Consider the following 25,022-nt stretch of genomic DNA (forward strand, 5'->3'; position numbering starts at 1 on the left):
GTCAGGGCACATGCTCAGGTTTCGGGCTCGATCCTTAGTAGGGGGTGTGCAGGAGGCAGCTGATCGATGTTTCTCTCTCACATCAATGTTTTTCTCTCTCTCTCCCTTCCTCTTTGTCTAAAAAATCAATAAAAACATATTTTTAAAAATAACATGATTTTTTAAAATTATAATAAAAAAATTCCTCTACAATCAATTTTGAGTCATTCAAACCAGAACATGTTAGAAATAAAACATTAATAGTGTGGACGATGTTAGAAGTCACCCCAAAGTACACAGGACTTATAATAAACTTGATGGAGCAGACAGACAAAGGTATTTGGTAGATGATGATGAATATTCTGTGATGACCAAATATGATAAAAGTGTTTAGTTACTAACCATGGCAATGCTACATTTAATAAACAAAAGATACTTTAAAAACTCTTGTTTCATGATGCCTTCAATAAAACACATTTTAAAAAGTACTTAACAAAAAACTCATGTATTTTAGATTTTGTACTGTACACAACCTTCTTTTTACTAAATCTTAAAAAATAACCCAAGAAAACTATATTGAGAGTTCCCATTTTGCCATCAAGTTTGTTTATGCCAATTATTCATCCAAAATAGTACCACCACAATATAATTTTGATTAATGAATTATGAAATCAAAACCAATCATCAGCTATGATGATAGTGGTCCCTTGCATTTATAAGAAGCATTATAGTCTTTAACAATATTTATTGACCTAGAAGTCTCCAGCAATAATTAATCATGAATTATTCATGGCAGATAAAAGATCTCCAGTTAGTTATCTGATGGGATCCAATCCTACCCAAGCTGCCCTCATAAAATGTTTGAAGCCTTCTGGCATTTTGCCCTGTGTAGATGCCTGTTTCTTTGGTTCACAAGAACATCTTGTATTTCAATGAAGGGGGAAAAAAAAAACACCCTCCCATTGTGGTAAATAATGAAGAAAATCTCTGTAATCCAATATTTTAACACATATCATCATTAAAAATTTTTGACTCGACTATATATTTTCCTTAATGTTGACATGTTAGGATGTTCACATTTTTAAAAGCTTCTGAGTTTGGCTTTTGGGATACTTCCAGGTCAAATTATTAATGTATCCTCCTTTTCCACTGAGGATGTTTAACAAACTTCACATTTTTCATAGATTGCATGTGAAGTTCTTCGATCTTTCTTTAGAATTTCCATCCTCCTCCCTTACCATCTCCTTCACATACTGCTGGGCCTCAAAGGTCAAATAAGAGGTTTTAGCATGAAATCATAGACAAAATTTGGAATAGAAATATTATTATAAACTGAGCTGAATAAAAACATAACATAAGGCTGAGATCTCTTAGTAGTTTAATCACAATTTCCTCTGTTTTGGTTCCTCGTTTTATCTGGTAATGGTGCAAGTGAAGTAGTTTTCATATACTCATTAATCTAAATGAATGTTCCTAAATTACAAGGAAGAAAAGACAAGAGAGGGAGAGAGGAAGAAAACATTTGTTGAACACCTACAATTGTGCATGACATTTAGTTAGAAATTTGGGGAGTGTTGTGGATAAAAACACCGGCACCAGAGGCAAACTATCTGGGTTTGAATCCTAGCTCTGCCAGGATCTTGTCACTACCTGTATGACCCGGGGCAAGTTACTTATTTACTATTCTGGACCTCAAGCTCCTCATCTGCAAAGAAGGGATAATAATAGGGCCAAATTTATAGAGTAAAGTTGTGATGATTGTTTGAGTTTCTATGTGTCAAGTTCTGTAACAGTGGGTGGCTTATAGTCAGTGATATAAGCATTAGCTAATTATTTTGATTGCTGATTTTATTATACATCATTTGGTTTTGGTGCACAACAGCTCTACTGTAAGATGGTTATTATCAGCCCCGGTTGGATAGCTTGGTTAAAGCATCATCCTGATACATGATGGTTGTGGGTTCGATCTCCAGTAAGAATCAACCAATGAATGCATAAATAAGTGGAACAAAAATCTGTGTTTTTCTCTCTCTCTCTAAAAATCAATAATAATAATAATTAATTAAAAAGATGGTTATTATCACCTGCAATTTACTGAAGAGGAAACTGAAGTGCACCAAAGTGAAGTAAGCTCATCGGATACACAGTCAATACGTGGTAGGTCAGGCTGGACTCCAAACTCACTGAAAGGAAATGAGGACTGATGCTCTAGCTCTGAGAATCAACGAGATCCCGAGAGCTCTCCTCCCTTTCTAACCATCACGTAGTTCCTACCCCTTTCCTTTATCACTCTGTTGTCCTTTCCCCTTCTAATGCCAACATTTCTGGCGTTTTGAAAAATAAAAAAGTAAGAGGGAAAGTTGCTCCACTTCTCATCATAACAATCTCACTGAACTTACAGTATTTTATTCTCACTGCCTCCTTCAAGGTCTCCCCAAGTATTTCCTGCTGATTTTTCTTCCTCTCCCAGATTCCTATAGCATTTATGGCCTGAACTAAAGTACTAGAAGGTTGTCTTATGTGTGAGCTAAAATGCTAAACTGCACTTACCTCATCATATAAATTTCTGATAATAACCAGCTTACCAGATTTTAGCTTTTGAAAATTCATGATGAGCTCTATTCTTTCTTGAAGGTTCTCCTTCCGTATCCCTCCCCAGCTGTCTTTTCAAATGGACCCTGAGCCTGAATTGAGTCAAAGCTCAATCCATTCTCAGATCTGTAGCTTAGTTGTATTCACGCCATACAATTGACATTGCCTCCGTATCAATTCCCTGGATTTGAAAACATGGTGTGATTATGTAACAAAGATGTTATTGTTGGGGAAGCTAGGTGAAGGGTACAAAAGAACTCTCTGTACTGGACCTCCAACTCTGACAATTTTCTAAAAATATTTCAAGATAAGAATTTGGAAAAATCAAGCATTCTGCTGGAATAAAAATTATCACTGGTTGATTTCTAATTGTGAGTCATACATGCCCAACAAAACACTATATATCCTCTGAAAACAAGGACAGTCATATAGTTTCCTGGGCTTCTGCCACAAATATTGACATTGTATTGGGCACTTGGTGGGAGGATCATGATGGTGGAAGAGTTGAAAATATAGGAGAAAGCTCATCAATATTTGTAAATTAATAAGTGGAAGACAAGAAAAAAATGAGTTAAATTTTGGGACTCAAGGATTTAAATGTATAGTTACTATACTCCTGACTTACCTCTTTTTTTTAATTTATTTTTTATTTTTTTATCCTCGCCCGAGGACATTTTTTCATTTTTTTTTGTTCAGATAGAGTAGGAGGGAGAGAGAGGGAGAGAGAGAGAGAGAACCAGCCAGGGCCTGATTTCACCTCTTTTGAACACTACTAGAAAAACAGATTCAAGATATAAACTATTTGAATGGAACTATAGTCCAGGCATTGGAGCAGATAGCCATTACTCATATTACCATGTGTGGTTGAGTCTCCCTTTAAAACATGTAACTCAACATGTGTTGCCAAATGACTATGAAGCTGGCTCAGCTGTTAGATTTGGTTGTAATTTATGAGTTTCTCAGTACAAAAAGAAGTCAAATACTTTTCAGATAGATAAATATTCACAATATTTTAGTCTTTTTTTTTGGCTTTACCTCTTAAATTATTGCCCAATGGCATAAAACAAAAGAGAACTTTTGAAAATACTTGTTGAAAGAACAGGAAATGCATCATCGAGAAAAAGATGTTATCTTTCTACCCAAAACAGTGGAAACTTGTGAACTTTTCTTAATGCTGTAGTTCCTTCTGCAAAATCATTGCGTAAGTTTTATAAATGCCACTGTCAAAGAGCAATTTAAAATATTTTGCCCCAAAATGTTGTGGAAAGAACTATCTTACTTTAATTTGGTTCTACATTAGCCTGAACTTGACTGGATGGAGCTTGGTGTTAATAAAATCAAGGATATGGGTTCAATTCCTATGTCGTCTACTTTAGCTTCTCTCGGCAGAAAATTTGGTACCATGGTCTTAGACTATATGTTTCACCACCAGACACTTAATACTGCAATTTAGTCCAATTCACCCCCACTACTGCTGAACAGCTCCAAGTGTAATCTTAAAACCAAAGCTCAACATGTTACAGTTGTTAAGGCTTATACTTTTTTTAAAAAAACAAAACTTACCATTCTAAGATGTGAATAAAAATTTCCAGTCTTAAGGAACCACAGAAAAGCCTCACATCTGTTCAATCCCCAGAGTACTTTTTGCTTCATTTAGTCTGTCTATTCCCATTAGAATATTAGCTTCATGGAGGCAGAGAGCTAGTCTGTTCTGTTTACCATTATATTGCCAGAACCCATGACAGTGCCTGGCCCTCCACATTTAGTACACACAGCTCACAAAAAGCTATACACTCTTTTTTCAAAGCTGAAAACACTTATTTCAAAAGGAAACTGAGTGCATAGCAAACTTAACAATGGCTCCCAAAATGTGGTCCCCAGACTAGCAGCATAAGCATCATCTGGGAACTGTTAGAAACCCAAGTTCTCTGGCCCTTCTGTAGGACCACTGAATCGAGCCTCTGGGAACGGGGTCCTAGAGCATGTATTTTAAGATGCCTCCCGTGTGAATCTGAGGCAGGCTGAAGTTCGCTATCCACCAGTTTAACCCAACAAAGGAATCCCTTTCCCACACTTGGCTCTGATTGGCAGCACCAGTCCCAAATCACATAATGAGCCTCTGGAAAATGACTGCATGTATAGAATAGATATGTGAACCAACAGAGGTTAATCGCTCATGCCCTTTCCATAGCCATGCCCCTTGAGTCCTAAGACAAGAATGTGAGACAGAAACAGCAAATGTTAAATAAATATTAAACAAGGGATTATAACTATAATGCTTCTTCCAAATCACCCTTTTTTATGGCAACTCTAAACAGAATTTATTTAATGAATAGGGAAGTAATATGATATGATGTTAATGCCAAAGACTTTTGTTTTTCTTTATCAGCTTTATTTTCTAAAAACCTCATTGGGATTCATCATCATTTCAGTGAACTAAATAATAGCAAAGTGGAAAACACTACGATTCAATAAGAACATCGAAGGCCTATAATGTTCCAAAACTAACATATTTCTAGATGACAGGAAGTAGGGAAGGATGATACTTATGTCAGATCCAAAAGGCTTCTGAGAGGCCAGAGGATAGATTAAATCTAATGAAACAGTACTTAAAAGGGTGAAAATATACTTTTACACCTTAAAAGGGTTAAAATAACCCTGGCCGGTTTGGCTCAGCGGTTAAAGCGTCGGCCTGTGGTCCAGAGAGACTCAGGTTCGGTTCCCGCTAAGGGCACGTACCTCGGTTGCAGTTTGTCCCCGGCCCTGGTTGGGTCGTGCGGGTGGCAGCCACTCAATGGTGTCCCTTTCACGTGGATGTTTCTCTCTCTCTCTCTCTCTTCCTCTCTCTCCCTCCCACTCTATCTGAACAAAAAATGAAAAAATGTCCTTGCGTGAGGATAAAAAAAAAAAGGGTTAAAATACTCAGGTATAGGTTTGATAAGATGTGACTCAAGATATATATATACATATACATACATATGTGTGTGTATAAAAACTCATTTGCAGTGAACTCCCCAGCAGCCAACACTGCATCCGCTGTCACCCTGAAGACAACAGTGACTTTTAGGATGTCTCAGCAGAAGCAAAGTAACTAATGGAAAAACCACAGCTGTGCTCTGATCTGGTCCGGGCATCTCACATCTGAAATGTCTGCATGCATTTCCAGGCTCCACGCGTTGTGGAGTGCAGGCATAGCGAGGATGTTGCTATGAGTAGAAACCACAATCTCTGTAGGGCGAATTAGGTGACTGTGATTAACCAGCCCCTGGAAGAGAAAACTCAAATATGGGTTGAGGCATGCTGGTTATCTTCAAATATGATAAGGACTGTCATAAGGAAGAGGGATTTGAAGTGATCTATGGAACTTTAAGGGGTTAAACTTAAAATCAATGAGTAGAAACTGACGAACAGCCTTTGGTTCCAAAGAAAGTAAAGTAACCAAGAGGGAGAATTGTAATAGTCTCCCATGCCAATGTGGTTGGGCTACAGCAGCCAGTTATTTACTCCAACATGAATGCAGGGGTTAGTGGGAAAGTGTTTTGTAGGTGTGGCTAACATCTACTATCAGTTGACATTAAGCAAAGGAGATTAGCCTTAATAATGTGGGTAGGACTCATTCAATTACTGGAAGGCCTTTAGTGTAAACCCTGAGGTTTCCCAGAGTGAAAGAAATCCTGTTTTAAGATTGCAACATAATTCCTACCTATTTTCCAGCCTGCCAGCCTCTCTACAGAGTTCAGTCTTGCTAGCCCTGATGATAAATAGAAGATGATAGATGATAGATAGATAGATGATGATAGATAGATAGATAGATAGATAGATAGATAGATAGATAGATGATAGACTGACTGACAGACAGAGTGTGTTCTCTTTGCTCTGTTGCTCTGGAGGACTGTGACTGATACAACTGTCCAAGGATGGAATGGTTTACTTCCAGTCTCGATGAGTTCCTGTCACTGGAAATATTCAAATAAAAATGAGGAAAACACTCTGGTTAAAATAGGGAGCCCATTTAAAATATGTGCTTCTTAATAAAATTATAAAGCATAGTCTAATTCAATTTACTTGTTTTGCTGAGAATCCAGTCTGCGTCAGTTACTGTGTGAGGCTCTGGAGATGTAATAATGAGCAGAAGCTGGTCCTGCTCTGCCTTTCTGGAATGTACGTGAATTCTGCACGATGGGCAAGCTATTCTGGAACACGAATTTGGTGCTCAGCGGATACTCGCTGAATGAATAAGTGAATAAATAAAAACATATCTTAAAACTACAGAGAAATATACAGATACTTATACTTATGTATTATTTGAGAAACATTTCTATCAAAAAGACTTGTGTTTTGAAGCTTTCATTTTTTAAATAAGAATAAGATTTGATTATGAAACAGTTCTACAGCACATCATGCTTCCTTCTCCAATAAAGCAGAAGTCTAAACTATTTACCTACTGACCCTAAATAGGACCCTGACTCAGTATCTACTCATTTTACATATTTGAAAGGTCAAATTACAAAGCACAGAAATGGCACCCGGGGTAGTGTATGGCGTGACGTATGCAGTGGAGGAACACTAACAGCGGCCTGCTGGACTGAGCATGCTCCTCTGGCCGCTGGTGGTGGCCAGCCAGGGAACTCCCCATACTGCTTCTCCAGACAGAAATGTTAAGGAACACAGCGGGAGAACTGTATGAATTTAAGGACATCATAGTATGAAGACTACATTTGTATCATGCTTGCAGGTTTTCAAAGTACATTCAAAGCCCTTCCTACCTGCACCGGTGTAAATAAACAAACAAGCGAAAGAATGCATCATTTGATAGATGAATGAAAAGAGACATGATTGAGAGGAAGCTAAAGTTTGGACCCTAATTTTTTCAGTCAGGTCAGTAGTATGTAAAATTTAAAAATTTTAATTGTTACATCATATTGAAAGGACATATGCAAAGTATTGTTTTTCTGATAACAACGAGAAAGTTATTCTCAAATAGAACATGATTCATCAGTTTCCTCAGTAAAAGGTGAAAGATTTATGTGATCTGAAGAGAAACCAGAGTATATCATCATCAGTTTCCTTACCCTTGATCCAAAGCCCTAAGAAATGGGATACTGCATTGCAGCGAGATTTTCTTATACAGACAGGTTGCCAAGAATCTCGGCTATATTGAGGGGCAACACACCCAGGGCTCCCCAAGAAGCTCGGTCACGCCGTGCTTTATTTACTGATGACAGGAATTTTTTTTATAAAAACAAAACTCATCAGTTTCATAAGGTTCATATTATAAAATTCTAATCCTCTCATTTCCTAATGTAAGGTGTTTAAAAGGATGAAAAAAAGAATGGAGTGATACAAAATGAAAACATTTAGTTGCAAAGCTGTAAGAACCTTCAGAGTCAAAATAGGGACTGGAGACTTGGCTGTGGCACCAAGAGGGTGGGTGACCCAGGTAAGCATCTCTCTTCCCTAATATATACATCTCCTATCTTATATCGTCTCTCATATCTTTTATATATATTTATTTACACTTCAAATATATGTATATTTCAGGCTGCCTTTCTTGGTAATGCAGCTACTTCCATTTTAAATGGGATGGAAGAAATTATGGCTGTTTTTCTGAAACCACATCAACTTTCAAAGGCCGCCGTAGCAACAGAGGTACATTTGCACTGGAATGTTGGCTTTGAGGCCAGTACCACCTTGAAAATTTGGCTCATTTCCCCAAACCTGTAAGTTGGAAAAAGACCAGGAATAAAAAGGGGAATTACAAGGATGATTTACAATTCTCTTCACTCCCTTCCCTCAAAGTTAGTCCTTGTCAGTTGCCAAGAAAACAAGTCAAGATCAAAATGGAACCAATGATGACTGATAATTAACTACAGAAAAATATTTCAATGTATAAATTAGTCATCAGTTAAAAATAAAGGACACATTAATTTTAATAATATATTCCAATAGAGGAAAAAAGCAGAGACACAGAGATATGTCCTTCTGGTTTTGAAAAACAGTTCTTGATATGGTTTTGTTTTGTTTTCCAGTACTGTTTCCTCCATAATTATATTTTTCTTAACAGAAAAGCCTAAGAATTGGTCATTACTAATCTACAAAAATGTTTAACTATCCACCAATAAACAACTGATTTTGATTATTTTAATTTTTCTTTCCGTTTCTTCCTTTCCCCCCCTAAGTACCATTCCTCCCCTTTGCTTTTCTGGGCCTTGCAAGGAAGGTCAATGGACTTGTGCCTCGAACAGAGGTTTGACTTTTACACATACCCAAAGGGTACACCTGCAATTTGAAAACACTTTTTATTCCTCTTGGGGTAGAAGAAACAAGTGAAAGTCAACTCACCTAGGCTGTTTGCCTCTTTTTGCTTTTCTATTTTTGCAGGTAAGAAAGGTATAAATGCTTGAAAGCCTCAGATCACCATACCACCACATTTTATGATAACAGAATGACTCTTTTTCTAGCCCCATCCAAACTTGTCTCAATGCTACCTTCCTCCCTTCGTCCAATCCTTTGGAAAAAATTTTTCCTCTAACCACCAACTACATAAGGAACCAAAGGGCCTCGTTTCTGGTAACCTTTTAATTTTATCAACCACCTAGGAAAGGCTTACACACACACACACACACACACACACACACACACACACTTCTAGGAGTTGTGGAAATTCTGCACCTACCTGAAACATAATCTATCCTTCTTCTTACCTAGACAAAATTTTAAATATAATTCAGCATTAGGAGTAATTATACAATCTTAGAACAAGAATGACCAAGAACTTGAAGAGCTGATTGGGACCATAAGTAGGAAATGTACAGGACTGTTGCCAGTGCTCACATTTATGTGACATGCTAATCTGAGGCTGTTTCCTGTACTGTGGTCCTCAAGCTGGACCGAAGCCTAGGTGTTGCTGAAGCTACAGATCAACCTGCTACATCTTCCTGAGGAGTCCATTGTAGTCACTGGTTTGGGGGAAAATCACTTTTATATTGAAACAATATAGATATATTGTGAATTGATATTAAATTTTGCATACATTTTATATTATTAATAAGGTATGCAAAATAATTACATGATTGTAATGAGATGCTTGCATACTCCAAACACTCCAGATCTTTCTCTTTTCCTTCCTTTAAATTTTATTTCTTTTTCTCTATTGATTTTAGAGAGAGAGGGAGAGAGAGATAGAAACATCAATGACAGAGAACATTGACTGGCTGCCTCCTGCATGTCCCCCTCTGGGGATTCGGCCCACAACCTGGTCAGGTGTCCTGACAGGAATCAAACCAGCGACCTCTTGGTGCATGGGTCGATGCTCAACCACTGAACCACACCAGCCAGGCGATTCTTCTCCTTTTAGAAGTATTTTGAAAACAATGTTCAAGAAGCACCATACTACACCATTAAAGTCAGAGTGAAGGGAACCAACTGGTTATAGCTACTGAAAGTAGAGAAACATTTCTAAAACACAAAGGTTAGTTCCATCACATAAGGACACTGTTCTATCCAAGATGCTGTTGATACTGTTTCTATTTCATGTATATGAAAATATATAAAATCTCATAAACATACTCCAGCCATAAAGTACATTGATATGTTCAAGCAGTGTTTGGAAAAGTCACATTTAAAATCAAAATCGCCCTTGTTCTACTTGAAAATAAGAGGAAAATACTCCAAAAACTTTTTATGAGACAGAGTGGGGCGGCGGTGTCGCAGCAGACAGGCAAGAAGAAGGAAGGGGAGGAAAAAGCAAATCTCTTCTCTTTTTGTCAAGGGAAAAATCTCACGAGCTTGTGTGTGTTGGGCAGCCAGCTTCCAGCTTAGCAATCCGAATCTGTGAACTTCTGTTTTCACGGATGAGCGCATCAACTGGCTTCTGAATTAGAGGACAGCATTCCTCAATTAACTTTGAGACTACATCTTTCAGAAATAGATGTAGCTGCAGCACACAATGTTTCAGTTCGAAAATGAGAATGTCAACTGTAAAACTAAATTTAAAATTTCAGTTGTTTTCCTCTCAGCCCCTCCCTCGTTTACTACAAATTTGAAGACTGAATCCAGGAAGCATTTAGGTAAATGGGGAGTGCATTCTAGGTTATGTGGCAGGTTTTATTGCTTTCAGTACTTGGAACCTGTTCAAGGATAGGTTGACACACACATAAGGAAATCTATGTCCTACATGTCTTGTTATCAGGGCCTTGCCTTTAGCCAGTGAAGGTAAATGTTTGCCCTACTGGGCAAGAGAAGATGGCATGGGCTAGGAAATCATGGCTCTACGCTTCGCAGTTATCCCCACCGTACCCACCACGCTGAGCCAGCAAGCTCCCTAAGCCAACACGCAAGTGCACTAGAAGACGGAGCTGCAAGGTAAAATTAGACAGAAGGAAAAAGAATCCCCCAATACAACAGACCACGTAAATGCAGCCATATGTGTACGATATTGCCATACGTGCACACAAGCACCTCACATGTTTTATCAGTATTTCTTAGTAATTGAGACATTATTAAATTTTCCCTATAAGGACACTTCTTTGGTCAACCTGGCAACCAAAAAGTCCTGGTTCATGTGAAATTCCGTTTTAAGCATAGAGAGCCTACATATTATTGGGGCTTAGAAAGCTGTCTAGCACATAGCAGAAGCATTTTCAAACTTAAGTGTGTTAATTTATTAATGATATTAACATATTTCTGGCTGTTTTCTCAAGATTTCTAAGATGTAAACCATGAGAAGTACTGTTCTGATTATCAGTTTTCAAGCTGTAATTGACCTTAACCAGACCTTCAATTTAAGGGAAAGTGTGTATGTGTGTGTGCGTGTGTGTGTGTGCTCACGCGTGCGCGTGAGTGCACACATGTGTGTGTTTGGGGGTGTGCTGAGTAGCAATAGAACATTTTGGTCTTATCAGTTTTCTGACTTTTATTAAAAACCACTTGAATATAAATATGTCTTAGATTGAATGTTTTGCTAAATAACTTACAAATTAAAATGAACATAACTCAAAAAATTATAATGCAAGCTAATTCTTGAGCACTTACTATGTGTCAGGTGCTAGTCTAATAAACTTGCATGTAATAACTTAGTCAATCCTAAAAACAACGTTTTGAGATAGGAACTATTATACCCTTTTTATTTTATTTTATTTTATTTTTATTAATTAATTAATTTATTTTTCTTACAGATGTTTCTCCTTTTTCCCCCACTGATACCCCCTCCCCCTCCCTTCCCGCCTGTCCCCAGCTTGTTGTCCAAGTCCATTGGTCATGCATACATGCATATCAGTTTTGTGGTTTATCTCCCCCCACCCAATCCCCTCTTCTGGGAATTGTCAGTCTGTACTTCACTTCCACATCTCTGGACTTCCCCATTCCTCAGACTGTTATGTTCATTATATTCCACAAATAAGTGAGATCATGTGATATTTGTCTTTCTCTGCTTGGCTTGTTTCGCTTATGATAATACTCTCCAGGTCCCTCCATGTCGTCTCAAAGGATAAGAGATCTTTCTTTCTTACAGCTGCATAGTACTCCTTTGTGTATATGTACCACTGCTTTTTTTTCCCATTCGTCTACTGAAAGACATTTGGGCTGTTTCCAGATCTAAACTATGGTAAATAGTGCTGCTATGAACATGGGGGTACATATATTCTTTTTGATTGGTGTTTCAGGCTTCTTAGGGGATACTCCTAGAAGTGGGATCACTCAGCCAAATGGCAGTTCAATTTTTAATTTTTTGAGGTAACACCATAGTGTTTTCCATAGTAGCTGCACCAGTCTGCATTCCCACCAGCAGTGTACTAGAGTCCCCTTTCCTCCACACCCTCACCAACACTTGTTGTTTGATGATTTGTTGATGGCGGCCATTCTGACAGGTGTGAGGAGATACCTTTGTTGTTTTGATTTACATCTCTCTGATGATTAGTGATGTTGAGCATTTCTTCATGTCTCTTAGCCATTTTTATGTCCTGTTTGGAGAGGTGTCTATTAAGTTCCTCTGCCCATTTTTTAATTGGGTTCTTTGCCTTCCTTTTGTTAAACTGTATGAGCACTCTCTATATATTGGAAATTAACCCCTTATCTGATGTATCATTGGCAATTATGCTCTCCCATAGAGTGGGTTGCCTTTCCATTTTGGTGGTTGTTTCTTTTGCTGTGCAGAAGCTTTGAGTTTGATGTAGTCCCATGTGTTCATTTTCTCCTTTGTTTCTGTTGCCTTAGGTGATGTATCGGTGAAAAGTCTGCTGCATATGATGTCTGAAATTTTGTTGCCTACAGTTTCTTCTAGGATTTTTATGGATTCATGAGTCACATTTAAGTCTTTTATCCATTTTTAGTTTATTCTTGTGTATGGTGTAAGTTGATGGTCTAATTTCATTTTTTTGCATGTAGCTGTCCAATTTTCCCAACATCATTTATTAAAGAGGCTGTCTTTACTCCACTGTATGATCTTGCCCCCTTTGTCAAATATTAATTGAACATATTGTCTTGGGTCCATTTCTGGGTTCTCTATTCTGTTCCATTGATCTATCTGCCTGTTCTTGTTCCAGTACCAGACTGTTTTGATTACAGTGGCTTTGTAGTATAACCTGAAATCTGGTAGTGTGAACCCTCCAACTTTGTTCTTCTTTTTCAAGATTGCTGTGACTATTTGGGGTCTATTTTTGGTTCCATATGAACTTTTGAAGTATTTGTTCTAGTTCTGTGAAGTATGTTGTTGGTATTTTGATGGGGATTGCATTGAAACTATAGATTGCTTTGGGTAGTACGGACATTTTAATGATGATAATTCTTCCAATCAATGAACAAGGTATGTGCTTCCACTCTTTTATGTCTTCCTCTATTTCTTTTTTTCAATGTCTTGTAGTTTTCTGCAAATAGGTCCTTTATTTCTATGATTAAGTTTATTCCTAGGTATCTTAATTTTTTTGCCGTGATGGTAAATGGGATTGTTTTTTTTAGTTTCTCTTCCTGTGACTTCATCATTGCTGTATAAAAATGCCATCAATTTCTTCACATTAATTTTGTATCCTACTACTTTGCCAAATTCATTTATTAAGTCTAGTAAATTTTTGATGGAGTCTTTGGGGTTTTCTATGTATAGTATCATGTCATCTGTGAATAATGACAGTTTCACTTCCTCTTTTCCAATTTGGATCCCTTTTATTTTTTCTTCCTGTCTGATTGCTGTGGCTAAGACTTCTAGTATTATGTTAAATAAGAGTGGCAAAAGTGGGCATCCCTGTCTTGTTCCTGTTCTTAAGAAAAATGCTTTCAGTTTTTGCCCATTGAGTATGATGTTGGCTGTAGGTCTTCATATATGGCCATTATTATGTAGAGATATGATTCCTCTATTCCCACATTGCTGAGGGTTTTTATCATAAATGGGTGCTGGATATTGTCAAATGCTTTTTCAGCATCTATTGATATGATCATATGATTTTTATCTTTCATTTTGTTTATGTGGTGTATCGCATTTATTGATTTGTGAATATTGTACCAGCCTTGCATCCCTGGGATGAATCCCACTTGGTCATGGTGAATAATTTTTTTGATGTATTGCTGGATTCAATTTGCTAGTATTTTGTTCAGGATTTTGGCATCTATGTTCATCAGGGATATTGGCCTGTGGTTTTCTTTCTTTGTAGTGTCTTTTTCTGGTTTTGGAATTAGAATTATGCTGGCTTCACAAAATGAGTTTGGAAGCCTTCCTTCTCCTTGAATTCTTTGAAATAGTTTGAGGAGAATGGGTATTAGTTCTTCTTTGAATGTTCGGTAAAATTCCCCTGTGAAGCCATCCGGGCCTGGGCTTTTGTTTGCTGGGAGAGTCTTGATTACATCTTCAATTTCTTTTGTTGTTATTGGTCTGTTCAAGTTTTCTATCTTTTCCTGGTTCAGTTTTGGGAGACTATGTGTTTCTAGAAATTTGTCCATTTTGCTTAGATTGTCGAATTTGTTGCCATATAATTGTTCATAATATTTGTTCACAATCCTTTGTATTTCTCTGGTGTCAGTTATTATTTCTGCTCTTTCATTTCTGATTTTGTGTATTTGGGTTTTCCCTCTTTGTTTCTTGGTGAGTCTAGCTAAGGGTCTATCAATCTTGTTTATCTTTTCAAAGTATCTGCTCTTTGTTTCATTGATCCTTTGAATTGTTTTTTTGGTCTCCATGTCATTTATTTCTGCTATATCTTTACTATTTCCTTCTTTGTACTTGCTCTGGGGTTTTCTTTTTGTTTGCTTTCTAGTTCTTTAAGTTGTGAGGCTAGATAGTCTATTAGAAATTTTTCTTGTTTCTTGAGGTAGGCCTGTAGTGCTATGAACTTTCCTCTCAGAATTGCTTTCACTGCATCCCATAGATTTTGTGTTGTTATGTGTTCATTTTCATTGATTTCCAGGAAGTTTTAAATTTCTTCCTTGATCTCCTCGGTAACCCATTCATTATTCAATAACATGCTATTTAGCCTCCATGTTTTCAAATGTCTTTGCATGTTCTTGTTGCAATTGATTTCTAGTTGCATGCCATTGAGATCTGAGAAGATGCTTGATATGATTTCAGTCTTGTTGAACTTGTAGAGACTTAGTTTGTACCCTAACATGTGGTCTATCTTTGAGAATGTTCCATGTGCACTTGAGAAGAATGTGAATTCTGCAGTTTTGGTGTGTAATTCTCTGTAGATATCTATTAAATCCACTTGATCTGGCGCTTCATTTAGAGTCTGTGTTTCTTTGCTAATTTTTTGTCTAGATGATCTATCCAGTGTTGTGAGTGGGGTGTTGAATCCCCTGCTATGATTGTATTGCTGTTGATTTCTCCTTTGAAATTTCCAGAAAAATTTTAATATATGTTGGTGCTCCTATATTGAGTGCATATATGTTTATCAAGGTTATATCTTCCTGTTGGATATATTCTTTAAATATTATGTAGTTTCCTTCTTTGTTTCTAGTTATGGCCTTCATTTTGAAATATACTTTATCAGATATATTGGTACCCCAGCTTTTTTTCCCATTTTGTTTGCTTGAAAGATTTTTTTCCATCCCTTCACTTTCAACCTATGTGAGTCTTTTGATGTGAGGTGGGTCTCTTGTAAACAACATATATGTGAATCATGCTTTTTTATCCAGTCAGCTACTCTGTGTCTTTTTATTGGAGCATTCAAACCATTCACATTTAAGGTGATAATTGATATGTACTTATTTATTGCCATTTTTGTACAGGTCATATTTTTAGCATATCTTGCAGTGCTGGTTTGGTGTTAATATATTCCCTTAGCCTTTTTTTTTGTCTGGGAAGCTCTTTATTTAACCTTCTATTTTGAATGATAGGTTACTGGATAGAGTAGTCTTGAATTCAGATCCTTGTTTTTTATGACCTTGATTACTTCATGCCACTCCTTTCTGGCCTGTGATTTTTCTGTTCAGAAGTCAGCTGAGAGCCTTATGGGGTCTCCTTTGTAGGCAACTTGTTGCTTATCTCTTGCTGCCTTTAAGATTATCTCTTTGTCTTTAATTTTTGGCATTTTAATTATTATGTGTCTTGGTGTGGGCCTGTTTGGGTTCTTCTTACTTGGAGCACTCTGTGCTTCTTGTACTTGAATGTTCTTCCTTCACCAAGTTAGGAATGTTTTCTGCCACTATTTCTTTATATATGTTCTCTAAGTATTGCCCATTTTCTTCCTATTGGTGTTCTGCTGTTTGTGGCTCCCTCTACTGAGTATGGATGAGCCTGGGTGGGCCCACATTAAACATCACTGTCAAGTCTTACTTTCCTGGGTAGATTTACAAGCCCAGGAAAGGCTCAGTTATCCTCTAGCTTTTTCCTAGAGGCTAGTAGTCTCAGTTACTCAGTGCCTTGGAATGTAGCCCTGGTGTTCTACATAAGAGGATTTCCAGAGGGTGGGATAGATGCTGGTTGTTAATAAGCTTCAATTTGCATTTCTTTGCCTCACCTGGGAAAGGCTGAATCTCCAAGGGGGCGGGGGGGGGGGGCTGCTCAGGGAAGAAGCACACTGGCCACCATCCTTTGTGGCCGCAACTCAGCAAAAATCCTGAGTGCCCTCCAAATCCCGGGTGTCCCTACGGAGTTCCAGCTCAGTCTGCCCTCCCTCTGCCAAAGCCCCCAAGTGAGTGTCTATGGCTATTTTAGTGCTCTGTCAGGCTCTCTGTGCTGTGGAGCAGGCTTGGTCTTTATTCCCCAAGGGCACTGCTCACAGCTAAGACTGCTGCTGTCCTTGGGCTCCCAGCCTGCCACCCTCTCACGCCTCTGCAGATCCTATGTGTCCCTGGAGATATGGTCCTGTCCTGTTGCTTTTCTGTTGCTTTTTTCTGAGGATTTGTCTTTATTTTACTTGTAATTCCCATTTGGTCCTGGGAGATCGTCTGTGTAGCTTCCATTCACTCCACCTCCATTTTCACATCCTCTAGGCCTATCTTGTGAGCAGCTGGGTCCCACAGGCCTCTCTGGTGCTTCAGCACCCCGCAGGTCCCATGGGTAACTGGATCACACTGTCCCTGCTGGGTTGCACAGACCTCTCTGGTGCCCCCGCACCCTGCAGGTCCCGAGGGCGGGCAGCTGGATTGCACCAGTCCCTCTTGGGCTCCAGCTTCCCACTGCTCTTGTGAGCTGCTAGACTGCACAGGCCTCTGTGGAGCCTCAGGTCCCGCCGCTGGCGGCTGGGGAGTGCTGCTGCCCCGTTGGGCTCAACTGCTAAGATTTTGCTGTAGTTTTTGGGGATGGGTCTCAACTTCTAGTCTGTGCTTCTGTTGCCTGGGGATGGATGTCTGCTCCCCAGCCTCTGTTGCTGGGGGTATATCTGGACTCTGATCAGGCTGCTACTATGGGGGATGCTGCTGGGTTCCAGGCTGTATGAGGCTTCCACAACTGGTACCTTGGGAGCTCCACTACTATGCACCGGTCTGGTCTGTGTTGACACAGAGTATCCACTGGTCCGATGGTGCCAGGTGCGCTGATGGGCTCAGGATGCTGGGCCCTAGCCGTTCCCACTGCCTCCTCCCAGGGAAGACCCGGGATCTTCCAAAATGGTGGGACCTCCCAGTGGCTCAGGGAGAAGCGCCCTGAAGGGCTGCTGACCGCAGTAGCCAGCTGTTCCATCCACAGCGCAGGAACCTTCTGCTCAGCGTCTCTGCACTGCTCGGGGTTGGTTGTCCACCTTCACCTCCACTCTCACTCTCTCACACTCACCCTCCCTCTGGTCCTGCCCGCTGCTATCTGCCGTCTGCTATTGCACCCTTTTTATAGTTGAGGAAATTGAAAAAGTTAAATAACTGGCTCAAGTTGTCAAACTCACACAGTTAATAAAGTGCAGATTTGGGAGTCAAATCTAACAGCTCATGCCTTCAACTCCAGGCTATGCTACTCTCTGTTAGCAAATGGACAATATGGTCTTATTTGTCACAAATTTGATCTTGAGTATGGGAAAGTGGATGGGACCAGGTAAGACTTGAGGCCTCTGGAACAATTCACACAGACCCAAGTTAAATCAGAGACACTCAGCTTTTATCGGTCTAAGATCCCACGCTGACTTCCCCAAGAACACTTCCTCAGCTGGATGTGTGGAGAGAAACAGATGTTTGGGCCTGTGCAAAGATCATGTCCATTGTGGGGAGGCATATGAGTAAGTGAGAGTCCCAGTTACATTCTTGTAGACTTAAAAAAACAAAAATTACCAATATGACTGATATGATTTGAATAAGAAGGTGAACATGGGTACAATGACTGGGTAAGGACATTTTCTACCCAAATTTACAAAGATTTATAGAATAAACATTATTCAATATCACTACAGTCTGGTTTCAAAGTTGATAGATATGAAGCACTCTGTGGTTGTTTTTACTAAACTATGGGTAAAGGTTTCAGATTTCTCTCCCATGCTTAAGTCAAACCAGTAGTACTTTTAAATGTGAGGTGTGGTTACAAGGTCTCAAGGAAAACAGTCTGATGTTGAAATAGGAAAACACTATGCATAAAGGATAGACAAAAAGAGAGTTGTTTAACAGCATGTAGTGATCACTGTCATTTTTACCTGAAAGAGATAAGTACTAGGGATAGAGAGTATATAGTTTAAAGAAGATTCATTACTAGAGAACCATGGGATTTTACAGTTAGCAAGGACTTCAGTGAGCAAGTTCAAGTTCTTCATTTTACATAAATAAAATCAAGGTCATCAGAATTTGCAGTCTGTATGCAGATGTAATCTTTAGCCACAGGGAAAGTGTACAGAGTGAGAAGACAGGAGGATGGTATGGAGGGCCCTGGGAACCCTGGTCTTTGAGAGGTGGGCTCGTGAGGCAGCTGATTAGGGGCAAGTGTGATGTCCTGGGAGCCTGGAAAGTTAAGAGTTTTAGAAAGAATAAGTGATTGTGTTGAATGATAATATGAGGTCACAGAAGACCAGCACTGGGACATACTCATTATGTTTTTTGGCTGTTGATCAGTGGCGACCTTTGCAAAAGTAATTCTGTAGCATGACTGCAATGGAAGACTGCCATGTTTTAATGAATAGGGGTTTAAAAAAAATAAGTTAAGGCAGCCAGGGCAGAGCCTACATTCAATACATTTGGAGAAAAGAAGAAGATGGAGAAACAGACAAAGAAATAATTAAGGGAAAATGATGGGTAGAGAATGAGAAGACTAATTGAAACAATAACTGAAACAATTTGTGGAGGAAGACAAAGAAAACAGGGTCTGAGCTCAGGCTGATGGGTTTGCCTTGATAGGAGGTACCCAACTTGCTCTGGGATGAATATACATACAGCTAAGTGGTTCTCCCAACTGATGTTTTATTTTTAACTTTTCAAACCATGTGGGATTTATTTTGATAAATGATACAAAAGTAATAGATCCCCGTCCCTTATTGCCTATGATAAATGTTGAATGAATGAATGAATAGTAAACAGCCCCAGGCCTAGACCCTTCCCTCACGAAGGACTCAGATGGACCATTGTTGGAGCACAGGCATTCCCACACACTCCTTGCCTTCATCCTCCACCCCCTGGCACCGGTTCCTCATTCTCCAGAGCCTGTCACCAGCTACAGCTCTCACGCCATTGGGAAACACTGAGGAGATTAATGGGGAGGAGTTCGTAGTTCCAATCTCGTGAAGGCTGGCAGAATCTCAGACTTGCCAGCTATCTATTTTCTTTGCTTGGTTTCTGCCAGAGGCAAGAGCAGGCAGCAAGTACAAGAAAAGAGTGACAGCAGAAAAGATTAAAAGGAAAAAGAAAGACACAGACTAGGGAAGATTTACTGCTAAAACTAAACCAGAGTAGATTAGGGAAGAGAGGTTGGTCACAGTATTACAAGCTGCATATGAGTGTTTAAGATTATGTGGATGACCTGTGGTACTGGGTGATCCACACAGGTGTCCCTCTGCACACACACCTTCAGATAGCTGTGAGAGTCCCCTCCTAAGTACCAAGAGCTCCATGTGCTAGGTCGTTTATGGGTCTTTTCTCCAGTAAGAGATCAAGGCAACATTATCTGAAAAGCCATATTGCCCTGACATTTTAATAACACTTATTTTAGCATTCTTTAACTATAAAATCTAAAGTATTTTCCAAATTGGTTTAGATACATCTTCACTTTCATCATTCACCCTTAATTTTGAAGGTTTGCAAGCCTTTTCTCAAGTGGGGGGAAAGTCTGCATTACTGGTGAGAGTTACTGATGTGAGCCAGAATTGGATCACTCAATTCACCCCAGAGGCCCCGGCAAGAGTTGTCTTGCTTGGTCACTAAGTTCTCATCAGTCCTCCCCAATTTTAGAAGTGTTGGATAATAATGCAATTCTACTTCTTATAAAGATATATTTATTCAACAAGCAGTTATTAAGCACCCAACACATGCTTGGCATTGGGCTGGATGCTGAGAATATTAAGATAAATGAGATAAAAAACTGGCCCCTTAAGATTTCGTATAGGAAAAAAATAGCAAATATATTTTTAATTTCTGCAATCTGATTTCTTCAGAGGATATTTGTTCAATATCCTTCCTCAGAATATCAAGACCTATGATATAGCCATTGCCTTGTGTATTATCAACAAAGCTACTTTATCACAAATAAGCAAAAGAGTACAATAAACTTGGCTATGTAAAATAAAACTTCTAGGTAAAGAAAAAAAGACTTCATCTAAAAGAACACAAGAGAAATGCCAACCACCCTCCCGCCCAATCCCAGGAGTTAATACCACTCCAACAACCATAACAAAACTTACCTGACTTGCCAACGCCTGCTCTTCCAAATATTGCCAGTTTGACCTCTGCACTTTTAGCCATGCTGGGTGGTGGTAGACAACTCACTGTCTTTCAAACTAAAGAGCTGAGAAAATTGTTTGGGTTTCAGCCTTTGGGTTCACCATATCATTGCAAATCTGCAATCCTTAAACAAAAGAAATTTGGGACTTCGTAAATGACTGGAGAAAGGAATTAATATTTATTAAGCATCTTCTCTATGCCAACCACCATTAATTAAACATTATCAACATTTTCCATTCTGAACTTCACTGCAATCCTGTGAGAGGGCTGCAGTAATTTACTGAAAACTATTCAACTACTAAATGACAGGTGCAGGACTTGAACTTCGAAGTTTTGGTTCTAAAACATGTGTATTTTCACTCACAGTAGCATTTTCTAAAGTACTTCCTCAAATAGTATTTTTATGAAGGCATTGTTTTTCTGTCAGTAATTGATAAATATTTGAAGTATGTAACTACATGCATTTACCATGTGTCTGTAAACATCCAAAATGCAAACAGATGTGACAGGGAGAGTCACATTTGGGACTGTTTATTTCCCTTTGGGTCAAATAATATACATTCATATAAGCCAACCACAATGTAATATAATTAAATTTGCATTTCAAGGTTTAAATTTTATCTCAGGTCATACTAGATCACGTGATCAAGTCATGTGATACTCATGTTCCAGGAATTTATATATAATATCTAGATCACATTTTAATATTTTTCTGGGCATAGTGGCCTGGTATACAAGAGAAATGCCATGCTCTGACTTCTGATTCCTTTTCTATGACAAGTTCAAGTAAATTAGTTTATGGTATTGTCCTAACACTTTGGAAATTACATTACTTACAATGTAAGCACATTTTATATAGGTAGGTACTTTGGGAAAGACACCTAGGTTCTTAGTACTGTAGAAATGTAAAGTTGAAAGCGCCCTGGGGTCAACCAAAAAATCCTCCAGCCATCTCTGAAATCATTCCCTATGGTCAGACAACAATCCTGTGTCTGTCTCATTTACCACTTTCTAGTGTGGAGGGGAAGGGGGAGCATTGTCAGACTCATATTTTCTTCACTGAGAACCCTTCAAGTGGCCTAGCAGCTTCTAGGACCCCTTGACCCTGGGTTCTACTCTCTAGGTCAATGAGGGTCCGCATCTTCCCTTATTCATCGTGGGATGTATGGTCTTGTTTACGTTTTTTTTTACCTTCACCTTCCCTCTTCACCAGATGCAGCTCTGTCCTCTGGCACGTGCCACTTTAATCACTCTAAAAACGTGGCACCCACTCGAGATGTGACCTGACAAACTGACCCAGCAGAAGTTCACTGAGATGTTCCCTCTTCATTATCTGTGCAGTGGTGGGACTGCCGCACACCACTATGAAGGCCGTTTTGCACAGGGGCCACAGCCTTCTTCACTCCGGGCTCCTTCAGTCACTGTCTCAGACCTAAACACAAGGCTTCACTTTTACCCTTGTTAAACTTGATCACACCAGTCTCCACTTCACCCATTTCTCCAATCCGTAAAGAGAATTTGGAAACAAATCTGCCCTCTTAATGTGTAAACTGCTCCTGCCAGCGTTTTGTCATCCACAGATTTTCAAAAAGGCTTCTCAAGTGAAAGATTAGTCCTTCTAAAAAAAAGTACTCCTATAAAGACATTAACACGTAATTGTTTTCTTCATTGTGCAGCCAAGCCATCAACCTGTACTTAAAAATTTTGTATTTACTGATTTCCACAGTTCCAGAGCTTCCTCTGAAGGATGGAAAGGTCAACATGAACATTAAGCTATCGTTTACTTCATCCCCAATAATGAAAAAACTTCTTAGTAATCATTAATAGTACAAAATCCAGAAGCATTAACATCTGTAATCTGGCCAGTCCCCTGTTTTGGCTACAGATAACAGCATGCCCTTATTTTAATTTCACAATGCACTCATTAGGAAGAAGCCTCTGTGTTTAGTGCTTCATCACAGAAGTTCCATAGAAGCATAATATATAAAGATGCATTAACTGTAAATTCTATACAAGAATGGCAAACATTTCTTTGAAACACAGTCCGTGCTAGCATCTGGAGCTTGTATAAACAACAATTTGTTATTTCATGCAAAATTGTTCATTCCCATGCACATAAAATCTATGTAATTACCTATCGAATTGAGACTTCATGAAAGTAGCCATCAAATGTGATTTTAAAAAAACACATATTTGTTATGTCAAATATTTCAGTAACTCCCAAATGGCCTCAGAAAAATAGGTATTTCACATGAGAAAGAGAAATTGGTTGGACTAATTTTTTTCATTTATAACCTAATAAAGATACAGCTGGTTATTGTCAATCTTTTGTCACGTTTAGAAAAATGACTTAAAGGGAGACACAAACTAACATATATCCTTCAACATTTTATTTCTCATATGAAAATGTGAAGAGTTATATTTGACAAAGAGAGAGAACAAAGATAAACGTATAAATTGTTGTAATAAGTGACCTGTTGCCAAATTTCTGATGTTCAAAAGAATTCATAAACCAAGACCTTCCATAAAAGAACAAACAAAAAAAAATTGTTTTAATGTTGTTCTGCAGAAATATTCTGGCTGAGTCTAGCAGTTGCCACTCACTTTTTATGTAGACAGTGCTTTATTAGGACAAAAACTTCTGGGTTCCTACCACTCCTAAAGGGAAACTTACACGTAGATATTTGAGAGATTAAAGCTATAGTGATTTTTCCCCCACACATAAAAGACCTAAAAGAAAGCTTAGAAAAAAAAAAGCAGCAGCCACTAGCCTCTAAATCCTATGCTATTACTAATGCATTAGTTGATCCATTCCACACTTATGTTAAACATATACAAACAGAGGAGCTACCTTCCAGGAGCTTACAATCTGTTAGACCTATGGCATTTCGGTCACTAATAACCTCATTAAAAAAATATTTAAAGAAAGGTTTCATTCATAATAAATCATTTCCAAGACTACTTGTCAAGGCCCATGCTTTCCATTTCCTCTGGGGAAAAACAAAAAACAAAAACCTCGTATCTTTATGAGGTAATAGTTTTTCTAATTTCTGTATTTATCATCAAAATAAAGTGCAGCTGTGTAGGGAGGGAAAGAATCTAGTCTGGTCGTGGGAATGAGGTTCTCTTTGGGCTGCCCCATCTCTAGCTCTGAGGTCAAGTTTTCCCGGTCTCATCACCGGGAATTCTCTCTCGTCTTACGACGCAGCAACCACAACGACGAGAATAATTGTACTAGACCCTTGGCGATGGCGCTGCTCCCAAAGCAACAGGTGTCCTGCAATCATAAACAAGCCCACTGTGGATCGCAGGTCACCTGCCGGCAGCCTAGAGGGCAAACGCGGTCCAAGTCAAAGGGGCATGTGGGTCCCAGCTCGGAGGGCGCTGTCAAACTCTGGGCGCCGGAGCTCACATCTTTTTTTCAGGGAACCCCAGAGCAGCCCTGGGGGATCAGGGACCAGGAGCACCCACCCAGAATCCGAGCGTTCAGGGACACGGAAGGGTCTGCAGGAAGTCGTCCGGAAAGAGCCACCTGGGCACGTGCGTGACACTCACCTGTTCACAATCTCCAGGCCCGGGAGAACCGCGGTCCCCTGCAAGTTTGGAATCCGACCCCCGGGACGGAGAAGCCCTCCCACGCCGCGCAGCCAGGCTGGGTTCCCGAGTTGCCGGGCGGCGATCGCGGCTGCGAGCGGCGACAGCAAGTGCGGGCGGCCCGGCGGGAGTCTCCTGGCTCGTGCTCGCTCCGACTAGCGGCCGAGGGACTGCGGCAGGACGCGCGAGCTCAGCCCGGCCGAGGCCGCGACGCTCCGCCGCCAGGATGCTGCAGTGCGGCGCTCCGGCGCCCCCTGCTGGGCCAGGGCCGCTCGCGCCGCGGTGCTGCCCCCCACCCCTCCCACCCCGAGAGCGTGGACTCGCCGCCTTCTGCGCGCTGCACCCGAGCCAGGCTTCCCTTTCCCTTGCTCAGTTCCCGGTCTGTGGGTTCTCGCACAAAGATCTCTTTCCTTAGTCAAAGTGTTGCGTGCGAAAAGCATCACTAGGCGGTGTTCTTTTTTCCTGGCTTTAATTTAAACAATGCGCACAGCCTCCCTTTGAGGGCCGTTTAATGATCCCCATAATATGCAAGAGGAAACTGAAAGAGAGGATAGGTAACTTGTCCAAGGCTAGTATCTTGTTGGTACGAAGTC

The 25,022-nt window shown here is 39.7% G+C and overlaps 1 protein-coding gene across 2 annotated transcripts in view; it reads right to left on the bottom strand.

The window, feature by feature from the left end:
• The window catches only part of RERG (RAS like estrogen regulated growth inhibitor), a 110,417-nt gene extending 85,814 nt beyond the window's left edge, over positions 1 to 24,603 (bottom strand). The window contains exons 1-2 of one of the 2 annotated variants that reach the window (XM_036252316.1): positions 24,391 to 24,603; positions 20,796 to 20,959 (exon numbers count right to left, since the gene is read on the bottom strand). In XM_036252316.1, coding sequence (XP_036108209.1) covers positions 20,796 to 20,856 — 61 coding nt within the window. In that variant the 5' untranslated portion in view covers positions 20,857 to 20,959; positions 24,391 to 24,603. The remainder of the gene's footprint in view (positions 1 to 20,795; positions 20,960 to 24,390) is intronic. The other variant, XM_036252315.1, reaches the window with a different exon arrangement.
• Between the last annotated feature and the right edge of the window lie 419 nt (positions 24,604 to 25,022).

Source organism: Molossus molossus, unplaced genomic scaffold (genome assembly GCF_014108415.1).
Source record: "Molossus molossus isolate mMolMol1 unplaced genomic scaffold, mMolMol1.p scaffold_m16_p_10, whole genome shotgun sequence".
NCBI lineage: Eukaryota > Metazoa > Chordata > Mammalia > Chiroptera > Molossidae > Molossus > Molossus molossus.